Source organism: Clinocottus analis, unplaced genomic scaffold (genome assembly GCF_023055335.1).
Source record: "Clinocottus analis isolate CAN_PGR_092001 unplaced genomic scaffold, fCliAna1.0.p SCAF_20, whole genome shotgun sequence".
Taxonomy (NCBI): domain Eukaryota; kingdom Metazoa; phylum Chordata; class Actinopteri; order Perciformes; family Cottidae; genus Clinocottus; species Clinocottus analis.
The window spans coordinates 13,605,608-13,628,265 of NW_027175932.1; the positions used below are offsets into that span (position 1 = coordinate 13,605,608).

The 22,658-nt window shown below is 47.5% G+C and overlaps 1 protein-coding gene across 2 annotated transcripts in view; it reads left to right on the top strand.

The window, feature by feature from the left end:
* kcnc2 (potassium voltage-gated channel, Shaw-related subfamily, member 2) overlaps positions 1-22,241 on the top strand; it is a 70,907-nt gene extending 48,666 nt beyond the window's left edge. Inside the window, exons 2-4 of one of the 2 annotated variants that reach the window (XM_068586438.1) lie at positions 10,315-11,248; positions 13,085-13,255; positions 18,340-22,241. In XM_068586438.1, coding sequence (XP_068442539.1) covers positions 10,315-11,248; positions 13,085-13,255; positions 18,340-18,476 — 1,242 coding nt within the window. In that variant the 3' untranslated portion in view covers positions 18,477-22,241. The remainder of the gene's footprint in view (positions 1-10,314; positions 11,249-13,084; positions 13,256-18,339) is intronic. The other variant, XM_068586439.1, reaches the window with a different exon arrangement.
* The last annotated feature ends 417 nt before the right edge of the window (positions 22,242-22,658 follow it).

Below are 22,658 nucleotides of genomic sequence, written 5' to 3' on the forward strand. Positions count from 1 at the left end.
CCAACTCCTGGATTGTTAACGGGAACGCGACGCTCACTGGTTGCTCAAAACATTGCGGTGAACAAACGGTGAAAACTTTTAGGAGCAGTTTTAGTCTCAATAAGCAACGGTCTTCTATCTTCTGTCTTCTGTCTAAGTTACATATGAACTAGGAAGGTACTCGGCCAAGGTCATGCCCTATCTCGTGACCTTAAAGGAAACACCTTCGCCCAGACAGTTCCAACTAGTGACTGAATAAAATGGGTAACGCTATTGCCAATTCTAATAAAAGACCCTTGAGCAGATATATCTTAATGGCCTGTTATGGAAGAAAGGACCCTCTCTCTGCAAAGGATACATGACATAAACGTGTGTGTGCATGAGTTGGCACTGATTGGCTACCGGATCCCTTCAGTGGGTCCTTTCGCCTCTTGTTTGGGTATTCGTGTCCTGCAGCCAAACGATCTAAATCTTCCTCTCTCTCGACGCGTTGAGTCTCTCTGTGTGTCGATGGAGGCCACGTTGTCTGGCGAGGATTAATCCGTCTGCACCTCCGCCCCCCTCTCCTCTCAAACGCCGACTCCACCGACTTAAAGCGACAATAAATTATTCAAATTAGAACGCCTGGAAATTTCCGATAGGCTATTTTTAGCCCCGGCTCCGGGGCTCGGTTGCCAAAAGCTACGGGTTTAGAAGGGTTCCCCGAGCGAGCTGGCTGTCATGTCACAGCGAGCTGTATAATGAGGACGGGGAGGAAGTACGCGTGTGAGTGGGTGTGGGGGAACAAGAGGAACAGCAAATCCTCCCGGCGTGTGGAAACGCTGCTGCGTTACGGTTCTCCCAGGTTCTGTTTTTAGGCCACGCCCACTCCTCTGTCAGTCGTTCATTCTGAATTAGCGGGCGCTTTTTTTTATTTTTATTGAAACCCATCGTTGTAGATGAGTGAGTGACAGCAAACCCCGCTCTTGTCATCTGCCTGTATTAAAAACTACAAAAGCTAAACAACAACACCCCTCATTGTCTTATCATGTTCAGGGAAAAGGGAGATGAAGAGCGAGGGAGAGGAAGAGGGAGAACCGTCTTCCTGCCAGAGAACACACTCATTTTGTTCCCCCTCTGCTGCCTCCCGTCTCTCCCCCGTTTCTCCTCCATCTCTCCCCCGTTTCTCCTCCATCTCTCCCCCATTTCTCCTCCATCTCTCCCCCATCTCTTACCCATCTCTCCCCTGTTTCTTCCCGTCTCTCCCCTGTTTCTCCCCCATCACTCCCCCATTTCCCCCCCGTCCTTCCCTCATCTCTCCCCCATTTCTCCTCCATCTCTCCCCCATCTCTTACCCGTCTCTCCCCTCTTTCTCCCTCGTTCCTCCCTGGTCTCTCCCCCGTTTCTCCCCCGTCTCTCCCTGTGCAAAGCCATGGTTGATGAAGGTTGATGAAGTGCCGCCCTGCGTACGACAGAAACCAGCCTGTGTCCGGGGACCAGACTGTGGTATCGGGCGCTTCATCGCAGCCTCCTGCTCCTCGCTGCCTCTGATGTTCCCCGGGACTCATCGCTGTCCTCCAGGCAGCCGCTTTATTTTTATCCCGCTTTATTTAATGAAAGAAATATCATCCCGCCTTGTCTCTGTAGAATAAGGCTGAGACGGAAATCAATTACTCTGCGGTTTAATTATGTATGCGCTACAATGGGTCTTTAAAACGAGCCATTCAGCTAACTGCACTACATGATGTTGCTTTAACCGCCGCTTCATCGTAGATCCAGGAGCTGGACGTGAGAGAACTCTGTTCTCCTCCCAGCATGCACTGCTCTCCACACGGCGTCCAAGCTCAGCGGCCGGGTTGTGTGTGTGGCTACTGCCGGGCCGGGAGGGCCGTCTTTTCACACACGAGCGCTCTGCACACGGGACCCTCGTCAGATGAATGACACACGAAGACAAGAACCTTCAGCAACGAGGCCGGACACTTTCACCCTCGTCACAATTAAAAGGTCAAAGAAGTGAATCACACTCTGACTTTTATTCTTTGAAAATGGTGTCTCCTGGTACATTTCAGTGGGGTGAGATCGAGTTTCAGCCCAGCGTGTCTCGAATGCTGCATTGCATTGTGGTACATTGATGTCTCTGCTGGTGGAGACACTGTTACTTTTCTGTGGGATCAAAGCCTGACATTTACACAGAGATGATGAGTAGATTCTGTACTGTATGTGAGGGCTGCCCAGGGGTCGAAAACGAGTGTGTGTGTGTGTGTGTGTGTGTGTGTGTGTCTTAGAGTCTAAGGTGACAAACATGAGACCAGAGTCGGTTTCTTTGCGTCTGCGCTCGGTGGGAGGGTACGTCCATCACTGAGCAGTGTCTGAAACTGTTTCATCAAAGCCTGGGACACTTTCAACGACAGTGTGAACCAGATCTGTGTGAGATTAGAAGCATCGAGGTTGCACTGATATGGAGACGGGGTGTTGACCAGATGTTCTTCATGCTCAGAAAGCCGAGCGCGACAGTGCCCAGTCCGGGTAAAATGCTCAGCTAAAGTTAGCGACGCTGGTTAGAATCAGACTCCGTCCAGCCGCCAGACAACCCTGCAACCTCTCGGGATCTCGGGTTGCCAAAACCCATCAACAGTCAGCTGTGGAGTCTATTTGACTTTTTGTTTGTTCACTGGTTGCTAAGAAGAGAGAGAGAGAGAGAGAGAGAGAGAGAGAGAGAGAGAGAGAGAGAGAGAGAGAGAGAGAGATGCCCCTGTCATGAGGGAGGTGATCAGTGTCGCTCCCTGGTGTGTTGGCGGCTTCGTGGGCTGGCGGTGATGTGGAGGAAAGAGGGCGGGGGGTCTTTGAAGAGACACAACACCACCGAGTGACAGACAGCGAGCAGCAGACGGAGGGATTTCTCTTGCCGGGGGTCTCTGCTTCCAGCTGGAGACGAGCCTTGTTTCTGTTTCTGTGGGAGAGCGAGAGGACAGCTCTGCTGTGTGCGTCCTTATCCCTGCACACACACACACACACACACACATATATATATATATATACACACACACTAATGGTGTGGTCATTAACTGTAAAATAAGGGTTAACTGCAACATTAGCGATGATTCTGTTGTCGTTCTATTCCTCTTATAAGATGATAGTATTCACATGTTTGCGGATGCAAATGAGGAATATGCGATGAATTATTAAGATAAGATTGGTTCCACTTTGTTATCAGCCTGCCATTATAAAAGGTTTATAAGTGGTAATTAATGGCTTAAAGCTTGGAGAAACCATCACGATGATCCAACCTATGAACCCAGCACACTGCCGCTCACTCTGTTCCAATAAAAGGAGCATCACTGGCTCTAAAAGTCACTACATTTGGTGAGAAGGTTGGCTACATGACTGACCTATGGGCCGTGTGTCTGTACGATACAATACGACTTCATTGTGTGTTTACAATGAAATGCATTTTGCATCTTTAAGGAGTACCTTTCAAGAAAGATACACGCAGGTTGAAAAGATGTAGAAAACACATCCAAACAGTCACGACGGTTAAGGTATTCAGATCTCAGTTCGCAGCATTGATTTTGGTTTAACAGGAAAGACTGAAGTCTGAAAGAATCCTTCCGTCTGTGACCTTTGACCTGAGGGACTCCCAATGGCCTGTCGAACGGCAGAAGCGGGTCCTCAGCACAGATACCGTTTGTAAGTCTGAGCATGCTCTTGTTGTGCGTCGCTGAAGGTTGTTTACACACAGACTCACGTGCTGCATACTGAACAGCGAGGCGACGTTCATGTTGAACACGTCTGCACACGTTGCGTGTGAGGAAAAGCCCCAAATCCAGATTGAAATTAGAAGCGGGCAATCATGCAGAAACAGAAGGCAAACCACATAGAGCTCAAACCCCCGAGCCCCACAGGTTTAATTATGTGTGTGTGTGTGTGTGAGTGTGTGAGTGTGATCCTCTCCGCTTGTGTTAGCACCTCCGGGGTCTCCTCAGTTTGATGATGTCACGGCGGCTTACCGAGGGCCAAAGCGGCGAGGCGCTGGACGTTGGTCCGGGTCCAGGACCGGAGCGCACAGCCGCCCCTCACGGGGTCCAACAGATGGTGGCAGCCCCGAGGAAGCGGAGGCAGCAAGCGCTCGGATTGGCCGAGCCAGCAGGGCGGTTGCTGAAACGGCGCCTGAGCAGAGCGGCGGGAGGACGCCACGGTTCGCCCGTCCAACGCGTCGCTGTCTGAACGGATGAACGGACGCAGGCTACGGAAAAATGTGTGACCCGCGAGGGTCGTTCTGTTTTTAGCTTCCCGGCTGGAGCTGAATTTAGGATTCGTTTGGGCAGATCTCATTCACCAGACAAATCACTTTCCTGTACGATAAGTTACCCTTTATCTCCCATCCCAAATATTGTTTCACTGCATCGACACACTCACCAGGTCTGAAGACACAGGTCCTGATCAATTTATTTATTAAATGAAGAATGACGTACAATCAAAATTTAATTCACAGAAATCGCGAGGGGGTCTACTCAGGATACCTTCAGGGTTAAGGGAGGAATGTGTTCAGGGTGAACTTACACTTTAAAGACGTATTTCAGTCAAATCTGCTTCCCCATTCAAACTTGGCCTCTTTGCACGTGTTGAGCAGATCAGCTCACTGATATCAAACAAGCAAAGTGCAAATGCTTCCAAGAAACCACCTCAGGAGGCGCTTTGAGACGCACGCCAGCTACATGTGGAAACCCCCCTCCAAGTGTAAGGAAGTGACTCTGGCTGTCGACGTGAGTGGGAACAGTGGCGATCAGCAGTCCCTGTGTGTCTCATAGTTCCTATCTGGGAGTCATCAAACCCTCAATGGTGAGGAACTCTTGGCTTGAACGCACCACTGCGATCGCAGTTTTAAACACGTGGTTAACATCGTGAATTCCATCTTTACTAGCTTCATAAAACATTGAGGTTTGTGTTAAAATAAGTAGTTAAGTAGTAAATAAGTCGACCTTGGCTTCTAGTTACAAACGGGACCAGAACAGCCGTTAGAAAACACTTTATTAGCTTGACCCATCCATCCACCCCCATCCTCCCAACGCAGCCTTTATCACTCTCTATACCCAAAGACTGGATGTGAGAAGTGGGCGTGGTCTTCGTGATGTCACTCACTGGTTTATGGACTGTATTTGTGAAGTCTCTAGTTCAGCATTTTGGCTGTCGCCATCTTGCAACGAATGAACAAAAGTGACCAAAAGAGGACTGAGAGGGAGTGACATAGAGACGCCGTATCTCTGGTAGCAACCTGTCAATCACAAGGTAGCCCCGCCCTAAAGCATCCCCTGCTTTATAGTCTGTTTGACTCTAAATGGATCATAACTTACTAAATGAACATCATGCTGTAGTGAAGAAGACTTTAACTAGAGATTGAGACATAAACTCATGTTTACAATGTTTTCTGAGGGAATACATCAAAGAGAAGTAGAGTCATTTTCTAAAGACTTCTATACAACCAGACTTCACAGTGATCAGAGCATCACGTTGTCATGTCTGTGATAAGAGAAGCAGAAGGGAAACGTAGACACAAAGCACTCCGTCGGTCAGTCGGGTGGGGATGTGGGAGGAAGAAGTCGCTGCTCCACTGCCGCTCAGACAATAAGATGAAATTAGTTTGATTATTAGTTTGTTCCTTCTTAATTTATGGAAGATATTCTATAATCTGCTGTAGGCACACATGAACAGGCCAGAGGCGGCAGTTTAATCACACAGGATTGATCCCTAATGCTTGACAGGCCTGCCCGTCCACTGCGACTGAGAGACCACCACGTTTTTCCTCCCCATTAGCGTGCTAATGTGACGTCCGTGCCGATGTATCAGTCACTGGTTACCACCCGAGGCTGCGTGGCTCTGGTGTCGGCGCCGCGGCCCACCGGGCTCTGGCGGCTCCGGGCCGACGGCGCGAGGCCTGTTTGATCTGACATTTTCCTCATGTCTCTTTTATTGGCTGCCGACAGGCAGAGTTTCCAGGGAGTGGTGAAAAATGATGTGATTATGAGGAGGGGCCTCCCCGCTTCAGGACTGCGCCAGCGATCGCATCCCATCAGGGTTTTGGGTGGTGATAGGGCCGCCGGCTGCATCTGTTGAGTCCTAATAAATCTCTGTTTGTGCATGTGAAGAGATACACAGAGCAGAGCTTTTAAAGGAGACGGCTGCCATCCGTCACGCTGACCCGTTTTTTTCCCTCGCTAACGAGGTCTAAAATGTGATTACAGCATGTGTAAGGAGATCGATTCTCTGCCGGAGGAGACGTCCGTCCGGCTCTTCCTGCGGAAGTTGAGTGACGGATCGGAGTCGGAGCCTAATGTGATGCAGCACTGATATGAACACATGCAACTCAGTCACGGCGACATAATGCTTAAAACAAAGGAAACAAATTGAAGGTTTTAATGCAAACTGCGAATCATCTCGTCAGCTTTTAGTGAACAAGAACGAGCCGGAGCGTCTCGTGAGAGGGGAGGGAAGACGCTCGGTACGTCAGTCACACAAACATTATGCCTTTCCGGTTCCCCGTGGAGACTGGGACGCTCATTGCAGCGCGCCCAAGAAAGGAGTGTGATAGGAGTGTGCACCCACAAAAAAAACCCACTGCTGTCACCGCCCCTATGATGATCGCTCCCGACGGAAACCTGTTGAGAGTGAAGGTCACGCGCTCGGCCTCTGCCGATGAGCGAGGGACTCCAAAGCTGGAGCGCTGAACGGAAGACGGAACGCTTCTTCGTCCCAAATCAGATGCGTTGTGTCGTTCAGAGGTGGACGTCTGCGCTACATCCGCCCTTATGCGAGCACAGGACTTGTTTAGCAAGCTGTGTGTGTGTGTGTGTGTGTGTGTGTGTGTGTGTGTGTGTGTGCACAGAATGTCGAGAAGCATGTGCTTGTTGCAATCACGGTGGAGTAGTGCTTTTGCATTTTAAATGTCTGTCATAAATGCCCCCGGTGAGGCTGCGTGCGTGTGTGTGTATTAACAGAGGGTGTCAGTGTGTGCACCTGCATGTGAGTTCGATGTGGTGCACGCCGTGTTGAACGTGACATCATTCAGCTGTCACGGGCCCGTGGTGGTGGGACGGGGGTTAGATGATACATCCTCGCTCTGCAGACGCAAACACCGGCGGGCGGCGCAGCATCCGAGCAGCCGACAGGAAGCGGCTCAGGTTGTCCCGCTGCTTGTTTCAGCCAACGTCCCGATAAGAAAGCAGACGGAGATAAAGACACAGAGAGGGGTGAGATATAGGGGGAAAGACGAGCAGCAGGGGAGAGAAATGCTGTGAACAGTTTGCCTGTTTAATGGAGAAATCCACCCTGGAACACCACTAATACTCTAATGAAAGCTGGCAGCGGGGCGCTAGAGACGGGACAGAGTCTCAACTTGTGAGCGTTGGTTGTGTGAAGGTTTGAAACATGCATTGACATCACAGCGCTGTGTCCAGTAGAGGTGCTACTGACGCTGGCGAAGTGGAGATCAGAGAGTTTAGAGAGGACACAGGACAGTGAAGAAATGAAACGTGTTGGAAAGTGATCACATGCGCCCCGCCCCTTCTTTTCCAGTAGCTGCTCGCTCATGATTACAAGATATAAGAGATACAAAAGAAAGACGGTCTGGTTTCTGAGAGTCTGTCAATCGAATGGAAATCACTTCACAGTGACGAGCAGAGCAGCAGCAGAAATGTTGTCTCGGTGACCTCCGTCTCCGGCCCGGTTGCGTCTATAGAGGGAAAACATCTGTATTTGGTGAATAGGAACATTGTATGGAGATAGAAAGCGTATCAGCGTTATCACACACTGCACGCTTTGCTTTGTTGCACGTATGAGTGACGGCTGCTGAGGAACTGAACGATGATGTCATGTTGCAGCACGCTGCCGGACGGACACTCGGCCTTTCACAAGACAACAAAAGACGTGCGCATGTGATGTGTGAAGCGAGCGGCAGCAGAGCGACCGCACGCGAGCAGTTCAGAAGCACGGTGACCCAAATAGTGGCAGCGATATTTTCAGAGTGTTGTGAGTCATACGATCCAAAAAAAACAAACAAAGCAACGCCGAGTGTGAAACGGCTTCTTCAGGGCTCAGTGGGCAGAGCGCAGCCGTGGATGGACTGTGGGAGGAAAGAGGTGGAGAAGGAGCGTAGCCGGCTACGTGTGCCCGTGTGCGTGTGTGTGTGTGTGTGTGTGTGTGTGTGTGTGTGTGTGTATCTGCTCCGTCTCGCTCCTCGGAGGAAAGATGTGGATGTTCGCACGCTTCTCCCGGGGCGGCGGGGGGAAGCTGGATGCGAGCGCTGCATCTGACAGGTGGTTCCATTAACACGTTGCAGAGGAAGACCAAAACAAGAGATGAAGAAAAATAGTCAGCGTGTGACTCATCGTCTCGTACTGTTACCGTACAGATTGAGCTGCAGGAGCACCGCGCTCTCCCTTTGCCCAATGGAAATTATATTTCAACAACTTCCAATTATCACTTTTTTATGTAACTTTTGTAATGTGACTATGAACATACTTAAAATGCATTTTGTCAGCTTTAAGCCGTCATTTAGTTTTACGCAAACATAAACATTCATAATGCTTGATAACAATAATCATAACACATTATAAAACATTGCAAATGACTATGTTCACAAGGATTACTCTTATTTTAATAATGCATTATAATCCCTGTTGTAATGCAATATAATGGGATTATAAATGACTAAGTCGTCATTGATTGTTAAAGTAAAGTGTAAAATTTGTGATTTTCTTGCATAGATTTGTTGATTGATACACATGTTTCATATTGTGATTATTGTTATTGTCATTTTAAGTCCTTATAACTACAAGAGTGCTAAAAGTAAAGTTTATGACGTAACTTTCTATCAAAAGTCGGCAGCGCTTCATAAGGATGCATTCTGGATTTAAAGCTGTATTATAAGTGTTAATGTCATAATCTGGCTTGTTATTCTCCGAGTGCCACATGCTTAACTTTCCCTTGATGCCGTCCATTTGAACAAAGCCAACATTCCCTGTTACCTGCCCTAAAGCTGACGAGTGTAACGTCCTGATGTCTCTGCATTCCCTCATGTTGGCAGGGTTGTGGTTAGTGAATAGGAATGACGGGGTGACCAAGCAGCACCAAGAGCACGACTGGATGTCCTCTTCCCTTCATGACTTCACCTTCTTCTGTACTGAGACACAACAATGGTCACAGCTTTGGAGGAGACAGGAAGTTGTTCTTCATGGCGGGAAGAGCAGCAGCACACTTGTTCAAAAGGTTTCACAGTTTTGTCTCAACGTTCCTACCACTCGTACCGGCTGCCATCTTGAAGAATCTTCGATAGCTGTCGAATGTAACAAACAATACGCAACTTTCGATGCTCTGGATTTTGGTCAAACGCAATCCTGCAAATGAATGAATAACTAAGAAGTATGGACGTTATTTTATTGAGCGTGCTCAAGGTCCACTTGGTGTATTATTTGTATTCAAGGCCTTCGTCAATGGATGGAGATGCTCCGTGGTCTCGGATCAAGAAGACAGAAGCGTCCACCTGGATTCAGGGATAGACTGATTAGATGTTGGAGGTCAAAGGTCAAGTTCACTGTGACCTCACGTACGTCCGATGCTTGTAATATCTTGGGAGTGCCTTGAGCAAATCTCTCGTTTATTACTTTTACCTCTGCTTTTAGTTAGATTTGAATTCTGAAACAAGAAAAGGAACAATGTAGTCCTCGTGTGCAACCTGTGACGTGCAGCCTCAAGTAGAAGGCCTCATTGTTCGGGGTCACATGCCTAACAGGTAACCACAGTGAAAACAGTGCATGCGACCCTTTGTGTTTTCAATGCTCTCGCTGCAACATCAACTCAAAACTTACAAACATTTACAAACCAAGTATAGTACAACACAACGACATGGCATGCAATGCAACTGCAAGGAGACTTGGCATCACTGGAAAGGCTACAAGAGGCAAAAAATAAGCACATTCTCCCGATTCCCCACTGATTCTGAAGTCTTATGTCTGCTTACCTAACCTTTTCCTCCTCGCTTTACTGCCAACATACCAGCAGCAGTAAATTAAATCTGACTGCATCGGCATTCCTGTGTTACATTCCCACCAGGATCAAGGGGGAAGTGTGTGTTTGTTTGTTGCTCTTGCTAATAGATTGCTCCTCTCTCTGGAGTCCATTCAAATTGATGCAAGTTAATTACACTTGTCTGAGTTGACTCTCTTTCTCAAGAGTAAATTAATTGATTCATCACAGGGAACGAATGCTCAGCCGGTGTATAGAACGTCGAGGTTCAAAGCATTCGCAATGTAAAGGCTGGATCGATGCTAACATGTTTTTTTTCTCTCTTCTCCTCTCCTGTAGTTTATAGCCTTCGCATCTTTGTTCTTCATCCTGGTCTCCATCACCACCTTCTGCTTGGAGACTCACGAGGCTTTCAACACCATCATCAACAAGACGGAGCCGATGCGGAACAGCAGCACGCCGGACTTAGGCCCGCAGTACGAGATCGAAACTGACCCCGCGCTCACCTACGTGGAGGGCGTCTGCGTCTTCTGGTTCACGATCGAGTTCCTGGTGCGCGTGACCTTCTGCCCGGTCAAGTTGGAGTTCGTTAAGAGCGTCCTCAACATTATCGACTTTGTGGCTATCCTGCCTTTCTACTTGGAGGTGGGGCTGAGTGGCCTTTCCTCCAAGGCCGCCAAGGATGTGTTGGGTTTCCTCAGGGTGGTGCGCTTTGTTCGCATCCTGCGCATCTTCAAGCTCACGCGCCACTTCGTGGGCTTAAGGGTGCTGGGCCACACACTACGGGCCAGCACCAATGAATTCCTGCTGCTCATCATCTTCCTGGCGTTAGGGGTGCTAATTTTCGCCACCATGATCTACTACGCCGAACGAATCGGCGCTGCGCCCAACGACCCCACCGGTAGCGTCCACACCAAGTTCAAGAACATCCCCATCGGCTTCTGGTGGGCCGTGGTGACCATGACAACACTGGGCTATGGCGACATGTACCCAGAGACCTGGTCGGGCATGGTCGTGGGCGCGCTGTGCGCCCTGTCCGGCGTGCTGACGATAGCCATGCCCGTGCCCGTTATCGTCAATAACTTTGGGATGTACTACTCCCTGGCCATGGCCAAGCAGAAGCTGCCCAAGAAGAGGAAGAAACACATCCCTCAGGTGGTGCAGGGAGGGTCCCCCATTTACTGCAAAGCAGACCTCAACACCACCTGCAACAGCACTCAAGGTGACCTGTGCCACGTCAAAGGGAGCCGGGGGCTCGAACGCAGCCGCTCAGGTAAGACCAGATCAGAAAGGATGGCGAGCAGCCGCACCTCGGTATTAAAGTACAGGTTGCACCCAGTGGGCTTATACGTGTAGTGACAGCAGGTAGAAAGCGTGTCCATTTGACAGTCACCCCCTTGAGACGATAAATGCTTTTCCTCCCCGGAGACTCGCTCTCACCCGAGCAGCTCCCTCACAGGCGGCTGAGCGCTCTTGCCTCGCAGCCTTCATCTCCGGTTGCCACAGTGACGAGGAAGGCGATGCACAAGGTGCTGCGAGTAGGAGACGTCTGTGCGAAGCGGCTTATGCTGATAAGGAGTCAGAGTCCTTGTGTCCAAGTCTCTCTCGCGGCAGGGATTGCTCATTCGCTGCTCGGACCGTAGGTGGCTGGTTCTCCCCTCCGGGCCCACGTCAGTAATTTACTCTTACACATCTGATATTGATGGATATTAGTGTCGACCTCCGTACGTCGGCTGTCTTTGAATTCTAGTGCAGACGCTCCTGAGGGAAGGCGCACCCTGCGGGCTCGTCTGCAGTCTATTTGTCTATTAGGTCTCAGAACCGTATAGACAATGAGCATGGAATAATTCATGGCTCAACTGAACGCACAAACGGACTCAATCCGGTTCGGTCCTTAGAGGTCATTTCAAACACACAGCATAGCTTAGGTTCCTCTCCAGTGTCCTTGTGTCTCCTTATCGCCTCCTTATCTCCTCACGCTTTCTGTGTCAATGTGAACGGTGTCATTTACATGGACTCCGGCTGTATTTACTGTGGGATTAATTGATCTAAGGCTAAAATTAAACCTGTGGTTTAACAAAGTTTATAGTGACACAACTTAATTTTTTGGTCAATAATAGGAAGTATATGTTATATACAATATGATTATTGCTGTATTATGCTGGTCATTTTATACTCAGCATTAATATATCTTAAGTGTAACTGACCATAAACTGCACCCCGGAGAGGGATCGTCCAATCAGAGCTTACCAAGTGTAACGAGGCTCAACAGGCCCGTCGGTTCTTCCATGTTGAAGCGGTGTACATGGAGTTATAGTTAGAATGATACTTTATGCTCAGATATGCATTTCACAGATTTGTGAGTGCTATCTCTTTTGTTAAAATATTGTACCACTATTGTCTTCTAAATGGATTATCAACCATTAGACCTGTTAGCTTTAGCGTCAGCCTTTAGCACAACATTTAGCTAGAAACCATAAAGTGCCTCTATGAGATACAAGATTCCAAATCTATGACAAAATAAATGAATCCTACTAACCGGTATTGCCAGTGGAGCCGTTATTCCTCCACTCTCATCCAAAAGCGATTAAAAACGCATAAACGAGCCTCACTGATGTAATCCATGACATAATCCATCATTACAATGGTCGGAGCCAGATGTTAAAGTGCCACTGCATCTGTGGAGCCTGACTCCATGCTCTTATGGAGCCGTTCCATAAGTAAATCTAGATTTTCATTGTTGTAACATCTCTCATTGGCTCATCAGGAAACAGCGTGTCTTTCTCCCTCACTGGAGCTCGTCACCCGTCTGACCTTTGACCTGCAACGCATACATGAAAGCTTCTTTTCCTTTTTAATCAGGATGTATGTTTTTCCATTTAGTCGCCGATTCATCACCTTTCCTGTATTAACGAACACTTCAGTGATCAAGTCAATTTTATTGTATTGATCCCTTTGTTATTACTGAAGCTACCGTTATAAAGTCAGGATTCAAATACATCTCAAACTGTTGTGTCAGAACAATATAATTCCAATCGGGAGAAAAAATTAAAAAAGGAAGCCCAGTCAGCTGACATTTCCGATCTCTAACTCGCTTCTCTTCTCGCAGTCATGTCGGCAGACTGCAGCGGGGGCAGCGACCTCACCATGTCCCCGGAGGAGAGGGTCCCCATGCGAAGGTCCAGCACCCAGGAACAGGACCGGCGGAGCGGGGGGACATGCTTCCTGCTCGCTGCTAGTGACTACACCTGCCCTGCAGACGGAGGGATGCGGAAAACAGGTAACTGCACGTGGAACTCTACTGGCATTCATTCATTTTCTGTGTCAGTTTCAATGAAATTCATGCTTGCTATTGTGCATTGACACTTAATCATCTTTCACTTATTAGTCATCACGTAGTAGTCTGGGTTAGGTTTTCCTGTCACTGCTGTAAATATGCTTTGAATGTATGTTTCACCATAAGAATACAGACGTCAGAGCCCGACATGTTTTGAGACAATCAGTGAACGTCCTCATCAGCTGATCCCTATCCTTAGTGACTGGGACACCGACATCCCTGGAGGGGGGGAGGCTGTTTGTTGAGTGTCGGCTCAGGTAACGTAACCTGTGGATCTGCTGCCGCGGCCCTCAGCGGTGACACGCACCACTGCTTTTTTTTTCACGGCAATTCGGAAGGGGCCGCAGCGTCCATGCGGCTGACTCAGAACTGTTGCTTTCATCACAATTTCTTCATGTTTTCCTGTTGCCTGGAAACACTTGAATAAATTTCTGACCCGGCGTCTCACTGATTTGGCTGTTGCCAGGTTGCATTGCCCGTCTGCAGCTCCCAAAGAAATGTATCATCCGCCCCTAAGGTGATGGTACACCAGAAGATGTTTCCGGTATCTCACAATCGAAAGAATAAAAATGAACAAAAATAGATTTGAATCCTGTCAACTCATGAATGACTGATGCTTTGGCTTCTTCATTTGCATCATTTAGCTGCTTCTCAAAAACAGTTTGAGCTAATCAGCAGCTAACGCAGTGGAATTATTTCCATTCAGGTCAGATAATGTACTACTATACTTGCCGACCGTGGAAGTGTTTATTTGACATATCAGACCTGTTAAATATATCAGCCCAGTCGCCAGGTCATAGATCCTGCAGTTATTTAAAGTTAAGTGGTGTCATGATGAGTACAAGATGCAATAATGTCCAGCAAACAAGTGGTGGATGGGTCAAACGAATACGTGACTTTCACCCAGGAGAGCGCTGTTAGTGTCCCGTGTGCAAACCAAAAGTAAACGTTGACTTCACTCTTGTTTGGTAATGTTGCGTAAGACAGCCGGCGCTAGTTACATGATTATGTTACTATTTTAACGCAACTTTATGTTTGTAATCTTCTTCAAAAACCTGTTTTTAAATATCTTTGTTGAAATTCTAGATACATGATAATAGCAATTTGTGAATCAAATCCACAAGCTGCTATTTGCCAGCTGCTAGTGCTAACAATAGCCATGTTGGTTGTTGTTTAGGCTCATAATGACAGTTTTTGGATAGAGTGGTTTTGGATGGAGGCCTGAAAGGAAGCGCTGTCACTGTTGCTGACATGGCGACTTTCTTAGAAGATTCAGAAACCTTTGAGCTAGTCAGAAGAGAGTTGTCAACACTGTGCGAGGTTTTTAGGTTCAATCATTAGCATACTCTTGCTAGATTACCTACCCGCCTTAGGTAGGTTTGTTGCCTATAGTCCAATATACCAATAGTTTCACAATGTTAACCACGTAGCTCTAAGCGTTTCTGCAAGGTGTGACCACCCGGCTGATAAGAAATGTATTTTTGGTAACGTATCCCATTGTTTGCTAAAACAAACTATGCCAACATTTGACGACTGGGTTGTATATATTCACTTATGGAATGAACCTTAAAAGTCCCCTAAAGACAAAGAGGCATGGTCATGCAATCCCAAGCCTTTTATTTAATGCTGTCACTGAGGATTGAGATTTGATATAGATAAATGAAGAGGTCGATCTGCCAAACAGTCAAACATTATGAGTTGACAGGCCGATTCTTGGCAGGCAAAGTACGCCAACCTTAAACCTTGATTTGATTTTGAAACCGTGGACATCGTTTACAAATGGAGATATCACTGAGCAATGTCAGGGAGGTCCAGAGGATTTGCCTGTCGATCGTGTAGAGGTGCATCAGTGGAAAGGGCTTGACCCGAGCTAAAGGTGCTCACAGTGCTACTGCACTCAATCATTAGAGTGATACTTTGCAAATCAAAGGTTACATCCAATTGAATTTCACTTTCTATTTTGTCAGAATTCAAACAAGATAATACGTACTTCCGGTTTACTTTCTATCCTGAAGTGTACGGACGAAATTAAACCAACGTATCGATGGTTTCCACGCTGGGTACTTCGATAGACCAGCAGACTAGACCTCTTTGCACGTGGTCCATTTCGTCTAGGGGAGCACATCATGAAGGTCTCTCTCGCAGCAGAGCCCCTCTCCGGTCTCGTTTGCTCTTTTGCCGCGACAAGCCGACAGCTAATGCATAAAACATCGGGTCCCTTTCTAGTCCCCCGCTACCCGTTAGTAGAGACCCAGGCCGCCCTTTGTTGCGCCCGCTCATGCTGGCTTTGAGACAGCCTCGGCAAAACAAATGGTGCGGCGTGCAGGATGGTAATGAGGCCACGTTTCCATTAGCTGCTTCTCATCAGTGTTCACGCCAGCCGATCGGCTCCATTAATGATCTGGCTGCTTGGGCTTGCTTGTTTATATTTTTGTGCCAGCGTGCCTCACATGCTGCCATTTTCTTTGCAAAGTTTGAGCTGTTGTGTTAATCCGTACAGATGATTCAAGTATGAAAAATAAATCTTATCCTTATCAGTATGTACATGAACAGTTTATTTGATACAAAATGTGCCTGGTGGTAGTCTTTTTACCGGTGTATACATATATACAAAGTGTGAGAAATACCTGATTGTAAGTTGGTGGGGGCCCGCTGTACAACAATTCAGTCACAGCACACAAAAAAGATACTGTCGTACCTTGACCCCAACTGTCATACCTTGACTTTTAGAGGTCAAGAGGTCTCAGACCCCCCATGACCCCTCACACAGTGGTGATATATATATATATATATATATATATATATATATATATATATATTAACTATAGTTACAAGCATAAAGTGCTGCAGGAAAGAGTCCTAAAACCTAGAAATGAGTCAGGATGTGTGCACTTCCCGTTCCCTCGTCTCAAATTATAGAATTTTAATTGTTAATAGTTAGATGCCTTAAATAAATATATTGTAATGTTTTGTTCTACAGCATAAAATACGTCAGTAATTCACCCTGACTTTTGAAGCTTTTGCATATTTTTAAAAAGACGGTTGCTAACAAGTGACTAAATAAGCAAATAAAAAATCAGCCGACAGAACGTGTAGTATCATGAAGCTTATTTTCTGTAATAATCAAAAACCCATTGTCTTTTTGTGGAGGGAACCAGTGCAATTCTTACTTCTTGTTGATCTACAAAAATATGCCATGTCTGCAGCACTCTGTTAATAAAAGTGACCAACATTTACCACATTACTGACATGAGATTTACAGTCTTTAAACAATTTCCTGAGAGAAGACACTAATGATGAAGCCATGAGGTGAATGACGGCTTATGTGATTCTCTTATTCAACCCCAACAGTGTCAGTATAGTAACAATATCTCTGATTTGACTGAACTCTGGCAGACTGGAGTTCATTATCATGACATTCAGTGTGTTGGAACGTCAGCATGTTAGCTAGCTAGCTTACCTCGCTAGCTGCAGGTCAGTTAGTCCAGCTAAACAATATGGCAGACACAGATATTTTAGTGAGGCTAACCAGACATCCTCTTTTTCTTTTCGAGACCTAAAAAATGCATCAGGACTGGAATTTTATGGACAAACGTTTTTTTTGTAGCTTAGCACAACTCGTTCTTTTTCATTTGCTAAAGACTGCGTAGATGCACGACTGTGGAGCGGGATGAAACGATAACGGGGTTCACCTTACGACCTATAGCTGCATTGTTTACTACACGCCCCCCTACCCCTCCACCCCCGCTAACAGTTTCCCCGAAATAAAATTCAATATTAACGTAATTAAATCAACTAAAACTAGCTCCACTGGTTTTGTTTGTGTCTGGTTCCAGCTACGTGTATCACAATAAGAGTCTGCAATTAGCTTAATTCCCATTTTATCTGCTGTGACTACAATGCTAGCAACGGGGTGTCTTTGGATAACGAAGGCCCCCAAGATGAAATAACAGGAGGATTTTCCATCTTTTTCTGCCAGCATGCCATGAAGGCAGCGTTAAGCCAGTAGCCGTGCTGTGTTTATGGTTCTCGGTCTAATGTCGCGAAATCTCTGGGCACAGTAACTGCAGCAGGGATTCAAAAATAAAACCTCAATAACGTGCTGTCACGGCAGGAGAAGCACAGATGTAACGAATCACATTAATGACGGATCCATTCCAAGGAAATGGTATGCGTCTGCTTTCTGTGGATGAGTTGCATTGACTTGCATTAAAATGTGCATTAAAAAGACGCAGTGTGTAGGATTTAGCGATATCTAGTGGTGAGCTTCCTTGTAGCCACGCAGGACTGATCATAAACTACAACACACCAATTCTTAGTTTCATTTCTGACATTAGATCCACATTCTAACATGGGACTGTATTGAAGTGGATCTGCCAGCGATGTTTTGCTTTGCAGCCATTTTCCCACTGGTTTGTTGACATTTTTTTTCTGAATGATGAGTGAGTCATAGCTCGACTCAGACTTACACCTCGAAGGCTGACGCAGACGGCATTTTTTTCCCTACTCGCCGCTTGTTATTTCCAGTCAAATTAAGCCGCCTACTTTGACAGCGAAGAGTGAAACAGCTTATGTAGCTTTAAATGAAACCGTTCTCCTCTGCATTAGCTGTGTCCGAGATCACGTCTCACTCATCCTCAAGTACTCACGGGAAAGGTTTTTAGACGTAGATGGGGTGAGCCTCGAGCCAGAAGCCTGTGGCTCTTTGGCTCTTTAGCCACTGAGGATCAACTCGGCCAGTGAGTTTGTCCCTAGAGAGCAGCTCCAAAACATTTTGCCGATCTAAGACTCCAATCTGCCTGACTGTCAGGAAATGTGCTGTGCATGCACTCACCATACAGTGTGTTACCGCTGCTCTGTCTCACTCCTGTCTCCTGTCTTGTCCCGGTTCACTCGGCTGGCTCGGACTCGGATCGTTGCCTGCCCGCCTGCCTGCCTGTGTGTGTTCATATCCTGTTCCTGCACCACCACCACCACCACCACCACCACCTCTCTATCGCCGCCCCCCCTCCCCTCCTCATCTGAAGGCTATGAGAAATCCCGGAGCTTAAACAACATAGCGGGCATGGCTGGTAACACCCTGAGGTTGTCTCCTGTGACCTCGCCCTACGGATCGCCCTGCCCACTGCGGCGCTCCCGCTCCCCCATCCCCTCCATCCTGTGAGATGTCCAGCTCCGCCCACACACACACACACACACACACACACACACCCCAAAGCTCGCCCCCAAAAACAAACCACCTCCCTTTGGTATTTCATCCGAACTTCTAGGTATTGTGACGAGTGGATAAGTACTTCACTTTGTAGCTAAGACTGATGTTAGTGGCTCCAGCAAACCTGAGCAGCCCCCCTGCCTTGAAGATAGATGTGTTTAGCTAGCTGGTCAGTCCTCCCGTGTCACTCGGAGTCCCCTTTAGTTGGACGTTGTCCTACTTTTGAGACCCGCAATAAAAGAACTCCGACTGGTAGCTCCAGAAGTAGCAGCCATTTAATAAAGGACACGTGAAATAATCAGGGATATTAGATGTTGCTATATTTAGATACCTTTTGAAAAAAGAAAAAAAAAGACGACGTGCTTCCAAAATAAGAAAGAGAGATGTCATTTTGTTTTATCCTCACACAACTGTGACTTTTGCATTTTGGTTTGTCTACTGTTATTTTCTGAGAGGGATGAGCGTCAAGATGGAGGACTGCTAGCTCTCACATGCTAGCTCTCCCCTGCTAGCTCTCACATGCTAGCTCTCACATGCTAGCTCTCACATGCTAGCTCTCCCCTGCTAGCTCTCACATGCTAGCTCTCCCCTGCTAGCTCTCACCTGTCGCTCCTCACCTGCTGCCGGGGGCCCGCTCATGTTTTTGCATGGACCATCCTGTAACCATCGTCTGCAAGCAATGCGGGAGAAGGGACGACGAGGTCGGAAGAGCTTATGGAAATATATCTATGTATATCCATATACACATAGATATTTGAAGGAGTATTTTTTTTATTGAATGTTATTATGTTGGGGTTTAGGACTTGCATTGTGTCTCATTCTGCCATCGGCTTCACCAACAATCCACCGAGGAGACTGAAAACACAGGACACTCAGCTGGCCGTTGGTTCCTCTCCACATGTGGGTTGTTGTTGTGTTTGGGTTTTTTTTTCACTCGTCTGCTGCTGTTTCCGATTAACTTTCTCCCCGCCGCCTTATTGTTTTGTTTTTTCTTTGACTGAGCGCCACCAAAAGCCTGTTATGTCTCTGGTTGTTGGATTACAGATGACTGCACAGAGGTCTTTACTGGTTTCACACCAGCAGAGAGCAGCGCTCTGTCTGAATGGCTCGGGGCCCCATTTACAAGGCCCATTGTGATTGGCCAGACTCAAATTGGGGACTCATCAATACTCCTCATTACACACCCCTGTGTGAAGTATATGAGACATGCGCCCTTGACGGCACCGTCAGAAGGGCCGCTCGTAGCATTTTGATCAGCTGATGACGACCAAGATATAGATATCATGAGCAAACTGCATTTTGACTCATGTGCCAGATTAGTTTGTGAATGTACAACCTGAGAGCAGATTTAGTGATACACAGCTTTTTCAGATTCCTGCTCTTTAAGTGCACCGCCTCACGTCTTTATCAGCCGTCACTAAGAGCCGTTAACTGCTCTTGAACCCCCGAGCCAGACGGACTGACCTGGTTTCCCTCCAGCCTGAGTCTCACAGCCTCTGCTGGGTCATGTATCCGTGCACCAACAGGTGCGGGACAGCAGACATGAGCGCTGCGGCGACGCCCCTCGCCCGTCCCCGCAGCGCGTCCATACCAGCAGCAGACGGTTGCCTAGCAACTGGCTCACGCGGCAGCAAGATGTATCTCGCACGCGGCTCGCCAAAAAGTCAAACAATTAAAAAAGAAGAGCAAACACGCCTCTTTGTCCGCGCACCATATTATTGAATCACCCCCATTTATATCACGACAATGTTCAATACTGTGTGTGTGTGTCTGTGTGTGTGCGTGCGCGTGTGTGTTTGTTGATTGAACATAGCCAGTCTGTGCATGGCATGTTCTTCTGAAATGATGCTCAACAAAGACAGATTATGCATTTCTGATATTTAGGGATGTGTTTATGATTCATTTGATTCAGACCATTCATTTCCTATTTGAGTGACGGGGGGATAAGTCACCTGTGCGAGGACCTATTGCCGTGTGAGGACCCGCCCTCCCCGCCCCCTCCTCCATTTGGAGCCACTCCTGCAGGACAATTCGGACGGGGGGAGGCACGCAAAACAAACGATTGACTGGCGGCCGCCCAGCCGGCGGCTCAGTGCGCGGGACAGGAACTCAAACGGACGCGCTGGGAGGACTTTGAGGACCTTTTACCTGATTTCTCTTTTTGCTTTGCCTTTTCTGGAACGGTGGAGGGAAGGGAGAAAAAAAAAAGAGAGCAAAGCAAACTGGACACGTCCTGAAAAGAAACTATCTACTGTACAGATAAATGCTCATGTACATAAGACACAGCACATCTGGGCCAAGCGGCTCCGCCCACACATCTGTCCGCCGGTGGCGAGTCAGGTAACGTGGTGGTTCGGCCGCGATACTCGACGTCACATCACTTTACCTGTACCCTCTACCCTCGCAATAAGTGTTTTAAAGATGTATCAGTCGAGGCACTTTGTGTTCTGAAGTGTTCATATATGAGATTCTACATTCAGTATTTACAGTATAGAGAGACAAATGTGCTCAGTGGAGTAAATGTGACAGTACGGTCATCTGCTTTTGTTTCCCTTGGTGTGGTTTTCAGTGTGCGTGTGTGTGTGTGTGTGTCTGTCTGTGTGTGTGAGTGTGTGTGTGTGTGTGTTTGTCCTAAAACACCAGGGTCAGAACTGCAGTTTGAAAGGACAGAGACCAAATGAGTGGACTTGAAGCCGTCACGCTTCCAGTTAGTTTTAGCACAAACATCAATGAGACAGAGTTCCCCTGTGATGCAGTTGCCGTTGTAGAAGCCCCGCCCCCTCCCTCCGCCCCGCCCATTGCCGTGCATTCAAACATGCAACCACCCATGCGTTTGTGCCGCAGGTCGTCTGTTTCCTCGCACACCAAAACGATCCTCACCGAAGTATTCCTCGTATCCTCCCGGTGGCTAAAACTGCATAACTTCATTCTTCCAAAGGTTTTCGGAGCGAACGTGTAGCAGAAGTTTCACCAAGTTCTAGGGCGGGACTTCTAGAAAGGCTACGTCTGCACAGTAGCAATCTCTCACACCCAAACAATCAGACCGGATTTGCAATAAGCACCCGACGAAAAAAAAACAAAAAGCGCCGATCCACACTGTGATTTCAGCAGCCCGTTAAAAAACAAAGATGGCGACCGGGAAGACGCAGCCCCGGACGACTGATGTTGAGAAGGAACGGCAGGCGGCGCAACTCTCGTGTCATGTAGGACGTGCGCGGCCGGTCGCTGGCCGGCTGCCGAGTGTCACCCCTTACCCACAATCCTCCTCGTGTAGTACACAGGCTGCTTTACTCTTTGACTGGACAGAGGGGAACCGTTCTTTGTGTCTTTTTAGGGTGACGTTGTAACTTGCAAAAAAAGAAGAAGAAAAAAAAAAAGGTGTTTATTTTTTTGGACTCCAGAAGCTGTATTTTTGTGTCTCTTACTGTCGGGTGCATTGCTCTTACCTGTAAAAGTCCTGGTAGTCCGATGCTGTGCTTCTCCATCGTGTCCTTAAAACTGTCCGGCTTCTTTGATCCCAGTTCCTGTTTTTGTATGTTTTACTGTGAGGAAGATTGGAGTTTGAAGTCTGTATCTGTGGAGCCTTTTGTTGGCATTCTAAAGTGCATGCTGAAAAAAACACACAAAAAAAACATGTCAAACTGTAAAAAAAAAGAAAAGAAAAAGATGACATACTGTATATCACGTTCAAACCGATGTGTATAGAGTGAAGGTAAATGCCATGTGAGAGTCACATAAACTATTTATCTTTTACCCGACGCCTCCTGTCTTTGCTTCGTCTGACCGGCTCTTCCTGGTTCGGGGTTCATGTTTATTCAGACGCTTCTTCCTGTTGCTGACACGCTGTCTGTCACAGCTCTGTTTCACCAGCACAGGTCCCAGGTTGCAGTGAATCATGTCAAAGGATCTGCTCTGCAGGTTCACTTCCACCCGTCTGCAGGAGTCATCATGTGACTGCAGTTCCATATTTAGGACGCTCGATGACAACCAGACCATCTCCATGACAACTGAGCGGCTCCGTTCTCCTACGAAGGCCGTGTCCAGACCAAGATTTGTTTTTGTCGCTCTCTGGTTTTCGATGGAATGATAATCACACAGAAATTCATGGAAATCCATGAGTGACATTCGTAGCTG